Source organism: Lissotriton vulgaris, chromosome 2_1, assembly GCF_964263255.1.
Source record: "Lissotriton vulgaris chromosome 2_1, aLisVul1.2, whole genome shotgun sequence".
Lineage (NCBI taxonomy): Eukaryota > Metazoa > Chordata > Amphibia > Caudata > Salamandridae > Lissotriton > Lissotriton vulgaris.
The window spans coordinates 240,166,345-240,181,752 of NC_141687.1; the positions used below are offsets into that span (position 1 = coordinate 240,166,345).

At 49.4% G+C, this 15,408-nt stretch overlaps 1 protein-coding gene across 6 annotated transcripts in view; it reads left to right on the plus strand.

The window, feature by feature from the left end:
• NF1 (neurofibromin 1) overlaps positions 1 to 15,408 on the plus strand; it is a 2,008,692-nt gene that overhangs the window by 1,731,400 nt on the left and 261,884 nt on the right. For all 6 annotated transcript variants that reach the window (XM_086954827.1, XM_086954826.1, XM_086954830.1 and 3 more), the window contains one exon: positions 4,495 to 4,595. In XM_086954827.1, coding sequence (XP_086810953.1) covers positions 4,495 to 4,595 — 101 coding nt within the window. The remainder of the gene's footprint in view (positions 1 to 4,494; positions 4,596 to 15,408) is intronic.

The window sequence follows — 15,408 nt, forward strand, 5'->3', positions numbered from 1 at the left end:
TTGCGGAGCAGTGGCCTCAGTCTTCGACATCATCCTTCTCCCAAGCTGCAAGAGCGTCCCATACCTGTCGGTAAGTGTCGTAACTTGTCCCCGAGGGCTGGTTCCCGGCCTGTCGAGGGCTTGGGCTCTCCGCTGGTGGTGCAGCCCTGCGTGTCGTCCCCCGATCCGCCTTTTCCCGGCGTGGGGACCAGTAGAGCGCAGATGGAGACATATGCGGCGGCTTTGCAGGCCTCACTGGTTTCTCCTCCTCCTCCTTCCCCTCCTGGGATGTCAGCGGATCCCTTGCAGTGTGCGGGGCCCTCTGCATTGTCGCCGGTGTCTCCGTCCACACGCCGACTGTTTTGGAGGATGTGGTGTCGTTGGGGTGCCGCCCTTCGGGGGTCCCTCCTTTGGACCACGGCGCCTCTGCTTCGCCTCAAACACCATCAGGAGTCCCTGTGGTGTCGTGGGAGGTCGCCGGGGCTCGGGTCGCACCCCGAGCCCTCCTCGGCCCTCTGGACAGGTGGCGGCCTGGTCCAAGGCCGAGGTGACGCCGCTTCGGCGCCGGCGACTGCTGTCCCTAGCTGCGCCACAAGGGCTGGCAGAGGGCCCTTCTCGTTCCGTCACGGAATGAGGCTGGCTGGGGACCCCTCATCCCTCCCCGTCCCACTACGCAGGCGGCTGCCTTGTCGGACGTCAAGTCGATGCCTTTCTGGCGCCGTTCCCTCACTGCCCCGGCCCAGCTCCGGTCTCCTGCGCCATGCGCTGTGGCGGAGGTCGTTCCGGCGTTTCTTCTGGCGCTGGACGATGATGTCCTGCCTCAGATTGCGGAGTCTACAGCGCCAGGCCGACATCGGGTCTTTGACTCTTCTTCGAATGCCTCCTCTTCTCCAGAGGTTCGGCGCTTGCTGGTTTCGTCGTCGTCTGGGACAGGCCGTCGCTTCGTGGCTTTTTCCCCAAAGTCGTCTAAGGATGGCTCATCGTGGTCACCGCGGCCTAGGTCTTTGCCTGAGGCGCCGCTGATCCCTCACTCCTCGGTCCCTCTTCCTCCTTTCCAGACCTGGCCCTTCCTTACTCCAGTTGGCTTGGGGGACGTCCACCTTAGTTTACAGCCGTCGCCTACTGAGGAGCTGGTTTCCCCACCGCGGCCCTACGGAGGCGGGTGCTGCCTTCGCTCGCGCTGTTTCCACGGCTGTGGGAATTTTGCGCATGGGTGATCGAGCTGCCCATTTCCCCGCGGATCATCTTCTGGAGGTTCTCCATGAGGGCTCTGGTGGTAGGGAGCTGCTGCTTCCCTTCAAGGGTTCACTCCATTCTTCTCTTGTGGGGACTTAGGGCCGTCCCGCCACGGGGCCCCAACATCTTCTGCACCTCCACCATCTGGCGCCGCGTGATGCGGAGTGTCTTTCCCTCCACCCCTCTACAAGAGGCCCTCTTTTGCAGAATGCCTTTCCCTCCCTGCCGCCGCTGTTGTCCCCCCTGTCCCGGGAGGCCCTCTGGCTGGACGCTTGGGGGCGCAAAATATTCACCTCAACCAGTGCAGCTCTGCGGCCTTGAACACTGTGTTTTGGCTAGGGCCACTTCTTGCTTGTGGGACTCGGCGGAGTCCCTTATGTCTGCTGCTTCTTAGGAGGGTGCCTGTGTATTGGATGGCCGAGAGCTGGTGAGGTGTATTCTACAGCTCCGCTCTGGACATCTCGGAGGTGCTCGGTCGTGCCATAACTGCTTCGGTCGCGCTTCATCCCCATGCCTGGCTTTGGGACAGTGTGTTCCCGGTGAACGTTTGAGAACGGTTGGTGGACCATCCTTTCGATGGCACCCTTTTGTTCCATGCCCCTGCCGATTCGGCCATTCAGAGGTTCTTGGCGGGGCTTCGGCCTCCTCCTCCTCCTCCTCCTCCTCCTCCTCCGCCGCCTTCTCCCCCTCAGTGACCTGTGAGGTGATCAGTTTTTTGGGAGATGTTCTTCCGTTGGGGCAGGTCGCCCCAGTTGTGTGTTCTGTGCGTTTCAAGTGCATTCGAGTCCTCCTTGTTTGGGCTGTGGTTCTCTTGGCTGCTGGCCAGCCCTTCTTGACGGTGTGTTTTTGCTTTGGGTTTTATAACCCATGCTAGCCCTGAGACTAGGCCTTCGGTTTCTTTCTCCTTGGCTGCTTGACAAGCCTTCTGTGGGTTTTGCCGCAGGTCTTTTCTGTTGTCCACTGCTGCTGAAGTTTTTCCCTAAGAGGGTTCCCATGTCTTGAAACCTAACATGCCTTATGTGGGGTAGTGTTAGCTGTTATATAGCTCTGTCATGTGCTGGGGAGCGGCGGTCGCCTTCGGGGCTCTGCTCTCCGTGGCGTTCCGGTATGTTGCAGATGTAATCCTCTTGCTTATGGCTTGGAAAGGCTTGAGTCGCGCCCCTGCGTGCCCTTCTCTGGGGTCGCTGCGCTATTAGCCTAGCCTAGTCTGGCCTGCTGTCTGCGGCCTGGCGTCATGGCTCTGTCTAGTTCCACTGTGTATGCAGACTACTCTCTGGGCTGTGTCCGGGCCCTTCTTTGCCTTCCTGCTCTCTGTCTTCGGCTGGTGTCTGGCTTGCCCTGAGTGCATCGTTCAGTGGCGTTCTCTGCCTCCGGCTGTGCTTGCCGGTGCCGACCTACTCTTTTTCTGCACCATTGTGTCTTCTTGGCGCTTTGTGGGACAGTCATCCTTGCCTTGTTTGCTTCTTCCAGTGGGCCCTGCCCTCAGTTCTACCTCTCCTCCCTGGGTGATGTGATGGTTCTTGAGTTCCTTGTCCCTCTTTCGGGCACATTCTGTCCCTGCAGAGAGTTGGACGGTTCTTCCTATGTGGCCCCGGGCTACCCTTTCTGCTTCCGCCTGCTTATTGCTGTTGGAGCCGTTCTGTCTGGTCTATTGCATTCTGGCTGGGATAGGATCAGCTGCCCTCTTCACTGGGTGTGTTCCTTTCCCGGTGGGGGGGCTTGCCTTTGCTCTACCTCTTCTCCTTGGAGTCTCTGGGTTGCTCTCCTTCTTTGTTGCTCCTCTTCATTGCCTGGGCCTTGGGTGGAGCTTCTTTATACCATGTATGGGCGTGGGATGCTCTAGCCTCCTTTTATCTTGCCCTTGTTTCTCCTGCTGAGTAAGGACAGGCTTCCTCTTTCTTGTTTTTTCCGAGTCCCCTTTGGGGTTGGTGGTCTTCTGGATAAGTGGGTTCCCCTGCCTGGGGAGACGGGGCTCTTCGCCCTGTCTGTTAGGCTCGTCCCCTGTGGGTCCCTCTGTTACGTCCAGGTGGATGAGGTCCCTCCTCCCCTCTGGGTATGGCTAGGGTATCTATTCTACATTAAGGAATCTGCGGCTAGTAGTCTTTATCAGATGTACGAGTTACTTAACTTTGGTAACGATGTATCTGGTAGAGCCGATTCTAGCCGCAGATTCCTTCACAGCCAACCCTTCCTCCCCGTTCTGCGAGGACCTTTGGTTTGGTCTTCTGCACTCGCCTCCCCTTGGGGGGGCTATGTCTTCTGTGAGTGCTTTCTTTCTTTCCTGGAAAGATGCTTTGTCCTGTTATTGTTCCATTCCTTCTTTCTGGCCTATGAAGGATGGGTTTTTATGTCGGCCTGTGCCTTTGAGCTCTGGTTATTCCAAGTTGGGGCTTTCTTTAACCTCCGCCCCCCTCTCCGTTTTCATTACTAGGGGTTCTGGCCTCTTTGCTATACTCTGGGTTGGGGTTGCTTGGCTGTGCCTATGCCCTGTGCTCCTTCTCGGATGTAACCATCTTTGATGGGGTTTTTGGTAGTATTGTCAGCACTTGTCTGTCCTAGAATTGTCCCCCCCTCATTGTTTTTGATTGGGATTGCAGACTTGCTAAATGTTATCATGGCTTTTTTTGTATGTTCCTCTGTCCCCGAGGGGGTGGGGGTGGGGGGGGCGTGGGGGGGATTGTGGCGGCTATTTCTGTAGTTGCAGGGTTGCTGCTCAGGGCGGTACTCTTTTCGTTCTTTCCCTGCTTTTCTGTATTGCAGTGTCTGGCACTGCTCCATATGGTGCTGTTCCTCACCATCCTTTGTCTTTTCTCCTGCTCTTTTGCACACTGTTCCTATACTCTCACAGTTTTGTTGTGGCGCGGAAAAGTTCTCTGAAGAAAACTGACGTATGCGCGCCGGGGTGGGATTTATTTAACCTCGCTGACTCACGTAAGCGGACAACGATAGCGAAGTCGCGTAGTGCCGCCCCCCTGCGCGCAGGGATATTCCGGATCCAGTCTCACGCCTGGGGATAATTATACGTTAAGGAATATGCAGCTATAATCATCTCTACCAGATACATCGTTACCGAAGGTAGGTAACTCGTACATTTGTAAAACACATGAACAGGCATTATGCCTAATACACAAACCATGTTGACACCATGGCTATAGTATTGCAAACAAAACCATTTATTTTCTTCTACCTTGTCATGTACAATAAACAGCATTGAAGTGTTGAAATGGCTGTGTGACATGTATATGCTGAAATCTGATCAACCTCTCTTTATTCCAACAGGCTACATTGGTAAAATACACTACAGATGAGTTCGACCAAAGAATTCTTTACGAGTATTTAGCAGAGGCCAGTGTTGTCTTCCCTAAAGTTTTTCCTGTTGTGTAAGTTTTTTGTTATTCATACACCAGATATCTGTTTGTTTAAAACTGCTTGTCCAAAATAGTGCATATGAATTACTACTGTTTCTGTTTTATGTGGAGTATAGAATGCATTCTATGTTTAGATTGTCTAGCAGTCATTGCAAGAACTGTGTGGTTGTACTGCAAATATCTGAATGAGACATCTAGCCGCTGATGCCTTAGCTTAGAATATGCCCAGGCATCAGACTGGATCTGGAAAATCTTCAGCAATACCTCTGCGTGCCTGGGGACGGTGTTTCATGGCTCCATCCTGACATCATCCACGGATATGTTGTCATTCGAGCCATATAAGTCCCTCCCAGGATCAGTTTACTTTTTTTCTGCGTTGAGAAGCGATTCCTCTGGCCCCCTTTTGTTTTCCAGCCTTATCGACACCTTTTAGCGTCCGTGAACAGTGATGCAGGTAAGCACAGGAAGAAGTCACGGAGGTCGTCAACCTCCCATAAACTTGATGCTGGGGCCCGCTGCTCTCAGTCTTCCCCAGACAAGGGCCCCCAGGAGTCGACCCCCCACCTACCCACCATTTCCTTGTGTTGGGGTGACTAGATCCTAGACGGAAGCCTATTCGCAGGCTTTACAGGCCATCTTTGGGTCATCTCCTCTCCCTGGCGCTCTTGCGGGCCCCACGGAGGGGGTAGGGGTTCAGATTGGGAATTCGCCGGTGGGTTCGCCCTCGGCGCCGATCAAGTACCCTGACTCTGGTTCTAGCGTAGGGACACGGCCCTTTGGGGCATCCCAGTCAGACGTCAGGCCCTCCTGTGGCGTCACCGCACAGCCCTGTGGGGCTCCCTGCGCTGACACCAAATGTGGCTGCAGCGCGGATCTCGACTCCTGAGTTGACGCTGTTCCTCATTGCAGTTTCCGAGCTTGGTGGAGGTGCAGTCGAAGCCGGGCAGACGAGTCCTCTCCAGTGGTCGTCGACTTTGATGCAACGCTGTTTCGATGTCAGTCACCGCCGGTGCCGTCCCCTGCTGTTCCTCTTTTGGTGAAAGAGGAGGAGGCTTCTGAGAGTTCACCACCCCCAGGGTTGTTTCGATGCTCCTCTGAGTAGGTGCCCATGGGGCATTGCCAGGCTTTTGGTGGTCCTCAGGCTGCAGAGCCTCTGCCTTTTGGTGGACGGGTTAGCCTACAACAGTCCACTACATATGGCTTATTGTCACCACCTAGAATGGCCACAGAGGCTTGTGCAGCATTTGCGAGAGCAGTTTGCAAGACTGCGGATATCTTACAGGCTCCCTCAGTTTCTCTGCCTTCTGATCCCTTGTTGGATCTACTCCACCAGAGCGCGTTGAGGTGGAACCCTTGCTGCCTTTTGGCGGGTCATTATATGACATCCTTCTTGGGATTTGGGCAAGACCATCATCCGGCGATCCTCTGGGTTGTGCTATTGCACATTATCATCGCCCGGCTCCAGATTACCCTGTCTGTTTGTACCTCTATCCTAGGGCTCAAGGACTGGTAGTCCAGGCAGCCTCTGTCTCTCTACCTTCCTCCCCTCCTCCGTTACTTCCTCCTACTAGGGAGTCTCGTTCATTGAAGTCGTGTGACCGCCATGTCTTTGCGTCTACCAGCTCAACCCTTCGGTCCTTGAACAAGTTGTGCGCATTTGCATGGGCTACTTTTACCCTTTGGAATCGGTTGAGCATCTCCTACCTTCTCTTCTGGAGGGCCCTCGGGCTTACTTGGATTGGTTGCTTCAGGATGGCTGGGAACGTACACAGTTTTCCATTTGGTCGGCCATGGACACCACTGACTCTGTGGGTTGGGCTTTGGCCAGGTCAGTTGCTCTGCGACGCTATGCGTGATTGCACGATGGCAGTTTTCCTGCGAATGTTCAGGAGCGCCTTCGGGATTTTCCCTTTGATGGTGTCTCCCTTTTTGACAGTCATGTTGACTCAGTGGTACAACGTCTCATATCTGGGTTTCCATAAATCCTGTGATTTTTAGTCGTTGTTGCAGACTTTTACTTTGGTTGTAGTATTGTCACTGGTGTTTCTGGTATCCGTTTATGGCTTCAAGATGTTATATCCCGGACGAACGGCATGGCTAATTAGCTGTTTTTGCCCTTATTTGGTACAGCTTGCCATCTGTTTCTGCATTTCATTTGAGTCCTCTGTCTACGAGCTAATCTCAAGAGGTGTCCCAGGCTTTTTATGGGGATAAGACATACCAAATGTGGGGTATTTGTTGGCTATTTTATAGTAGCTCTTCCTTGCAAAGGAGGCTTTGAAGGAAGGCTCCTGTTAGTCTTCTTAGGATGATTATCTTTTGTGTCTCTGGGGGATTGTCCTATAGTTCATACTATAGGCTTCTCCTTTCGTTGCTTTTCCTACTGTTGTAGGACGTCCATTCTGGTGAGACCCACAAGATTGGTGTGACTCTCTCCTAGGGCTTATGAGTTGTGGTCTACGGTTGGTCTGCAGCACTGTTCTGTCTCTATGGAGGCAGACTGTTCCAGAGTATTGTTGGTTTTTTGCCACACCTTGCTCACCCCAGCGTGTTCTTTCACCTTTTGGCTGTGCTCTTTTTGTCCAAGTTGGCTGTCTTCGACGTAAGCAAGTGTCCCTTGTGGGAATGTTGTCCTGTTCCGCTCCATACCGGTTTCTTTCCGTGTTCTGTATGGACACGATATGGGAGTACACACTGGGTATGTTCACTGTCACGGGGCGCCTGCGGTACGCCTTGCGCCACTGTCTCGGCTGTGTTAGATTATGGTGATATTGTCTACTCTTCATTCTCTGGTGTTGGGGCGTGCTTAGGTCTTCTCTCACGGCTCAGACCCTGTCTGGTTCTTGCCTATGGACGGTAGAGTCTACCCAGACACGTCCCTGCTGCATATTGCCTTGTGTCGTTCTTCCCTGGGAACTTCCCAGGCAGGGGCTCTAGTACCTCTGCTCCTTGCCACACTGGGGCTCAGGTACTCCTGTTCCTGGCCCCTGCTGATGTTATCAGTGGCAGTATCCTTCTTCAGGATACTCATTGCCATTTCTGCAGTATCTGTATATGGATATATATATTTTTTCTGACTTCTATGTATGTGTATTACTGACTCCTTTCATTGTTAGTGTGGTGGTCAATATATCCGTCTGTCACACAAGAGAACAGGGTTCTTTCCGTGACAGGGCTAATGAGGTTGATTTTGCAGCGTCTTGACATGTTATATCCTGTTATGGTTCACATTGGTGCCGTTGGTACAAATTGTGCAGCCTCCTGTGTTATGTAGGGTATGCTCTTCGTGTTCCCCTGGTCTTTAAATATATATATTTTCATATAATCTATATGTGTATATGTATATATGTCAAGGGATAGCCACACAGCGAGAGGGCAAGAATACAAGGTCTTTCCTTGCTGTGGTATCTGGGGTTTTTGTTCCAGATCCAGTCTCTCTCTCTCTCTCCCTCTCTCCCTCATCCTCTTCTTCTCCCTCTTCTTCTCCCTTTTCTTCTCTCTTTTCTTCTCCCCCCTACCCCCCCCCCCCTTCTCCCTCCTGGGAGCGAACCTTATGTGTGTGCCCAACTTGGCCATTAACTATTGTACCTCTAGGTATGGTTGGCCGGTTGACTACCTGGTGATGCACCCGTCTTTCTGCTGACGCATACGTGCTGTGGATGCTACATTTCATTGGTTTTCTGCATGTGTGTGGTGTAGTTCTCACAGTCCACACTGTATGCTTATGTGTATCCCTGTCATCCACATACATGTATATCCTGGTAGTCATAATTCTGTATATCTCTGAATGGAGGCATCTGTCCCTCCACATGTTATTTTTGGCATCCAACGTTGAGCATGCTCCGTTGTATGCTCGGACTCTGTCATACTGTTTTGTTCCTTCTCTAGGACTTGTCTTGTGCAGATCCCTGGGACCTGTGCTCGGATTAACTTCTTTTTGCAGAAGTTTAAGGAATTTCTTCCATTGTGAACTATCCATTCTGGTTGCGTGCTTCCCTTTCGTCCCTGTCTGCACGAGAGGCGCCTCATACCATCCTCTGATGGATTGTGGTGCCTTTGCCTCTCCATGTTAATACTTCCTTTCAGAGCTTAATGAGTCTGGTGTCAGCCCCGCTGGCATTGCAGTCCCCACTGTGTTTTGGTCAATGTTATTGACGGTTGAGCTCTCTTGGAACTTGGTGGTTTTCAGTTGCAGACTCTCCTCCAATGGGGTATAGCTTTGGTATCTATTCTAAGTAAAGAAATCTGCAGTTAGATGTCTCTATCAGATGAATGCGTAACTTACCTTTGGTAACGATGTATCTGGTAGAGACACAGTCTAACCGCAGATTAGGCCCACCCATCCTCCACGCTCTGCGAGGGCCGTTTCAGGGTGGGTGCTACCCACTTACCTCCTTCCAGGTGGCCTTTGTCTTCCTGCGTGATGGTCTTATTCACCTCCCTCCGGGGTAGGATGTCTCATGCTGGTTTATCTGTTGCTCCTCCACCCATTCTCATAATTGGGTGATGAGTTCAATGTCCTTCCACGCTCCTCCACCCTGGTTCTTCCAGTAGGGGGCTTGATCATGTTCTTATACCCTCCCTTCCACCTAATCTATTTTTTCACCATTACTTGGGGGTCTCTTTGACTATGATGCAGTCAATTAGTTTAGGGTCTATTTGACTGTAACACAGCCAATAGGTCATTTATGAGGTGTATTATTGCACATTCTCTGTTGTTGCAGAAATGTGATCACTTACCATGAGACATGTTGTTCCAGTTCTATTGCCCATTACAGTTACATTCTGTGATTGTAGACAGCCTATCATTTGCCATGTCATTCATCTCCAATGTTGTTTTGCCTCATAGGAGGGCATGGCTCTTCGCTTCTGCGGCACTGTTTCTAGGGGCGAGCACTCTGCTCTCCCCCTTCGGTCCCTTACAGTATAAAGTACTCTTTCATTTACATTATTTATTTAGAATTTTTTTTAAAGCGTGAGCATGACCCTTGCGGGTATCAGAGCGCTGTACACACGGCGAAAGCATGAATAAACTCCATACAATAGAGGTCAGCACAGTGACACCACAAGGAGTACACAATCAAGATCAGGGACCTGGTAGTGCGCCACACTAGATCAATTTTTCCTAGGGTGTAAAATAGCTCCTGTAACATTCAGCAAAACAAGCAAAAGTGCACTTGACACAACATAGGGCAAGGAACCTCGGGTAAAATAACAATTAGCCATCAAATATGAAATAAATGGAGAATGCATTCAGAAAGATCAATTTAGCTTATTTCTTGAAATAGGCAGTGGAAGGATTGGCTCTAATCTCAGTAGAAAGAGCGTTCCAAATTCTAGGTGCAATGCCAGAGAAAGCACATTTGTACGTACTTTTCTTCTTAAATTTGGAAGGTTTCAAGAGAAGTGTGGATGTTCTTCTTAAATTCCGACTTGAGCCAGAAAGAATGAGCTTGTTCACCCAGTAGGCCGCAGTGTAATAGCGCAAGGCTTTATTCGTGAGGCAAGTTATTTCAAAACGAATCTTCTCTTCAATAGACAACCAGTTAAGCTGCACAGGGTCTGGTGTAATGTGATTTTGTTTTTTGGAGCCTTTGATTAGCCTGACCAATGCGTTAAGATGGCTCAGAGAGGGGCCAAACTTGCTTTAGGAAGCACCGCAAGTGTCACCAGCCCATATTCAAGACGTGCGATCATCAGGGATTGTATTGCAGGTTTTATGTCTTCGGTTGGAAGGAAAGGTTTGATTTTCTTGAGGGTGTTAAGATGAAAGTTGGCACCCCTAATAGTGGTACTGATGTGAGCTTGCATATCAAGCAATTTGTCCAAGGTAATGCCTAACGATTTAGCTGAATCAACCACGAGCGGGGTGCAGTTAAGGGCTGTGAGTTGCTTTAGCCAGTTCAGGGTAGGTGCAGATTGATTGTGGGGGGCAATCCGCAGGAATTCAGTTTTGAGGGTATTCATTGAAAGATGGTTCTTGGCTAACCATTGCTGAGTTTGCGAAAGAGCCTCATTTAAAGTTTTAATGTCCTCTAGAGAGGAGATCTTCAAGTAAAGTTGCATGTTATCTGCATACATGTGGTATTGAATGTTAGACTGGTTTAGAATGACAGTGAGTGGCTCCTAAAAAGGTTGAAGAGCGTGGACGTGAGTGCAGATCCTTGTGGAACTCCAGTCCTGACTTGGGTACTGGAAGCAAGGGACTGGCTGAGTTTAATCCTTTGAGTGCGGCTGTGTAAGAAGGAGGTAAACCACTTTAGGACCGGTCCTGTTAAACCCATCCTATGTTTTAGAAGATTAATCAAGGTTTCGTGTTTGATGGTGTTGAAAGCAGAAGACAGGTTCAAAAGGATCAGAAGACAATGAACATTATGATCAAGGGATTTCAGAGCGTCATCCACAATGTGTGTTAGTGCAGGTTCTGTACTATGTACAATAATCAACAGAAGAGTGTCAAAGTGAACTAAAATGAAAATAACAGGATTATGGACCAATAAGTGTCCATAGACAGAAAGAAAATTACCACCGTCTAGAGAAACAAGAATGAAGTAAAGGAATTAGGTGCATGTGCTCAGTGATGAAAAAGAACCCTCAGGCACCGCCTGTGAAGGTCGGTAGCCAATTGTCTTCATTGGGTTCCCAAAGGTTGAAAAAGATGTGAGGTAGTGATAAAGAAGTGCTTTAAAAAGAGCATTGGCTACTCATCACAGAATAACTTTATTAAGAGGGTAGCTCTAACTCTGGTAAAAACAGTGCAAATTAAAGGACTGGTGAATGGTTGAGTTAGTTTGAACCAAAAAGTCCTTACTGAAGTGAGAAGAAATCAAAGATGGTCAACATGTTTCTGCTTAAGAGCTAAAATTCAGCTCAGCATTCGTCAGGACCACAGGACTCTATCAAACCCCTAGATGGACATACGCTAAGATGTCCAAAACTAAGGTGTAGAGAAAGAAGAAATAAAAATAAAAAACTAATACAACCTGATTAGTGTGGACTTTCTATATTGGGTAATTGTCCCCGCAGTCTCACCCCAAGGGGGAGACAAAAAGTACTAGTAAGCCCTCAGTGGGACCTCATGGGTTGGCGGTGGGGGGAAACCTTCACGCTCGGTCCATTTTCTCCGATGCGACTCCCCGCCGTTTAGACCTAATTAGACCGCGACCGCCGCCCGTAACAACCCTGCTCTGAAACCAGATTGATAGAGGTCCAGTAATTGAAATTTCTCTTTATGGTTGCAGAGTTGCTTGTGGACGCATTTCTCGAGAAGTTTGGCTAACGTCATGATGTTTATGAAACGTCTGAAGTTGTTGGGATCAGATAAATCCGAGTTAGGCTTCTTAGGGATGTGAGTGACTTGCCCAATTTTGAGGCAATCAGGGATGTTACCCTGCATTATAGATTCATGAATAATCCCTGACCAAAGAGGTAGAATGGCCAAGTTGAGGTCTTGAGGAAAAAGGATACATGGTGATGTTTCTCATCATTCTAGGATTTCTTGTCATTTTTATTTCAAAGATTTTTGATCTTTTTTAGCACACTGTTCCACACACTCACGGTTTTGGTGGTGGCTCCGTGTTGTGCTGCGGAAAAGCTTCACAGTAGAAAACTGACATCAGCACGCCGGGAGGGACTTTTATGGCTCCATTGACGTCATATCCATGGACGACCTCAGGGCGGAGCCATGCGACGCCCTCCACTGGTGCGCAGAGGTTACTGCTGGAGATTTTCCGGATCCAGTCTGATGCCGGGGGATATTTTAGGTTAAGGAATCTGCAGCTAAACTGTGTCTCTACCAGATACATTGTTACGGACGGTAAATAACGCGTTAATTTGATCATAAATGGAATTGGAAAGGGTTAGACTGGCATCTTCACCTTGTGCATGAGCTTATGTTTTTAGTATTCATTGTTTGTGTGTATAGTATAGGATACATAACTGGTAATCATGTAATGTAATCCTGTATTTGCCATCAAAGTGTTCTAGTAACATAAACTATGAGGCCAGACAATATAGTAGCTCCATAGTTTTGAACCTTTTGACTTCCACCGAATCACATCTGTAAGTCAAAGACCCCCATGTACTTTATATGATTTGAACCTCAACAATCATATATTAAAACAAAATGCACAATCTCGGCTCATCTGCTTTCCTCTGCAGCAGCATGTTTAATTATGAATGACTACACATCAGTATGAGACCCAGATCGTAATCCTAAATCAACAGATAGTCATGTGAAACGCGAGTTCTCAGCAGAAGTGGTGGAACAGAAATAGTAAGTGAATTGACGTTGGACTCAAACAACTATATGGCTTAATAGTTATATATATGGAAACAACTGAGTTAATCAAAACCCACCTTGATCTGGGTTCTAACACCATCCTAATCTTATTGGCCTTATCAGCGGCTATTGACAATGAGTGTCAATCCTTTTTTTCCAACCGCAAGCAAGCGGTCTTCCTCCCCCTTTTGCATCTGGCTTTCGGGAGGTCCTCTGTGGTATTCCACAGGGCTCAGGACTAAACCCGTACCTTTTTGAAATCTGTTTGGCTCCTCTTGCTGTTATCGTTTTGGAGTGAGGTTTTAACATGGTATCTTACAGTGATGATACCCAATTAACGTTTGCCTTTAAACATCTTGATGCTTCGTTCTCAGCCAACTTTGAGGGCTAGACAGCTGGTTGAATGTATGACAGCTGCCTCTGCCTTATTCTGAGAAATCTCAAATCTTGGTCTTCAGTCTCCTTCTGTACCAGACCTGACCCACCTATGGCCGCCTACGATGGGACACACCCCGGCCCCATCTACCACTGCTAAAAACTTGGGAGTCAAGCTTGACAATGACCTCACCTTCAGACCTTTTGTCAATGCTACTGCAGGAGTCTGTTTTTTCCGAATGAAAACTTTAAGAAAAATTCAAAAATTCCTGCCAGAGAACGTTAGAAAGATCATTGTTCATGTTTTGATATCATCAATATTTGACTATGCTGCTGTACTGCGTCAGGGTGCTCCTCTAGCACTGCTTGAAAGACGCCCACGAGTCCAGAATTCATGAGCCAGACTAGTGCTGAATGTCTCCAAAAGGCAATTAATTCAGATTGGCTTAAAAACTCTCCACTCGCTCCCTGAATTCAAATCCTAGACTCTAATGTTCCGAGCCACTCAATGAAAAGGCCCTGTGTTTATCTGCGATAAAATCAAAATATATCTTCCTCGCAGAGCCCTATGCTCAGCCACTCATAACCTACTCAGCATCCCTAAGATCAAAAAGTCCAGAGCTAGTGGATACTCTTTCTCTTTTCTGGCCCCAAAACTCTGCAACCTCTTACCAGACTTTTCATGCCTTCCTCTTCTTTGCCTTACTTCTCACCTAGCATCAGGAAGCCCTTTTTTGGAGCAGCTGTTTAGCGTTTTATACGTTTTTTATCCATTCATTCACTCTGCTGAAAACTGCAGGTATGCCCTTTTTCCAAAGCAAGAAGTGTATGGGTTCCAGTCTGGTCTGTATGTGTCTTACCATATAGAGCAGTGGATAGGAGAATGTGCAGTCTACAAGTGTATACATGTATAGCTTACTGCATGGTTAGAACACTAGTTCTGTGTTCATGTGAATGATTTCCAAGAAAATTGTAAGCAATTCAAAAGTGTTTTTAGTCAGAAACTGGGTGTATTTTAATGTTAACAGTGACACAAGGTCGGACCTGAACAAGCAGTCAGCTTCTTAGGAAAAAAAATGTTTTAAATGCTTTATTGATTTTATTAATATACATATCAAATGCAGGGGCGGAAATACAGTAGACTTAAAGTATTATTTTTACTTCATGAGACTATTATCCTCGAAGGAAGTACCAACTTTATCTAGTTATTTAGCTCAAAATGCTTATAATTATTGAGAGAAAATAAGGCTTAGATGACATTTGAGTTCTGAATAGGTATTGCCGACCGCATTGATCCATGAACCACAGTTTGAGAATTGCTGTAGTATTATATCTGAAAGAGACACGTTAGTGATAGATTCCTTACATTAGAATATCCCCAGGCGTCAGACTGGATCCGGAAACTTTTGCGTAGCAATACCCCTGCGCGCCGGTAGGCGTCGTCTGCGGCTCCGCGTCCGTCGTCGGCGTCGTGAGCGCCGGGATGACGTCGTCGGAGTACTTAGACGGCGCCCATGCGCGCTGACGTCAGTTCTTCTTTTTTCCGCGCCAGCTAGCGCAGATCCGGAAGAAGCTCTACCCCCAGTCACTTTTTGACTGAAAATTTTGATCCTTTTTGATCTTCTCTTTAGTCGACTATCTCGACTATCGGTGCCAGGGATGCCCGGGTTCAAGCCTTGTTCGAAGTGCGGCCGACTCATGTCGGTCACGGACCCCCATCGCCGGTGCCTGAAGTGCTTAGGCCTCGACCACGACGATCGATCCTGCTCCGACTGCCGGGCCCTGACGTCGAAGGCTAGGCGGGAGCGGTCCCGCAAGCGTCTCGAGCTGAGGCAGTCGGCCCGCGCCGCTCCAGGTCCCGGTCCCGGTCCCACGGGAGGTCGAGGGACAGGTCGCGAGGTCGGAGTCATCGACGTTCCGGGAGTGGACACCGATCGTCTGGTTCCAAGTCCTCAGGTAAGAGGCATGAGAGGTCGGAGCGACACCATCGATCCTCCGACCCGCCCCGACGCTCGCACGATGCGGCCGGGGACTCGGGCGACACCGCCCACGCGGCTCCGCGGGAGTCGCTTGCGTCGCCGCCTGCCCCACACCTTCGGGTCCCTGGGCACGGCGCGTCGCAGGAGGAGGTCGAGAGGTACCTCATGGCCATGAGGGCCCTCCCTCCTC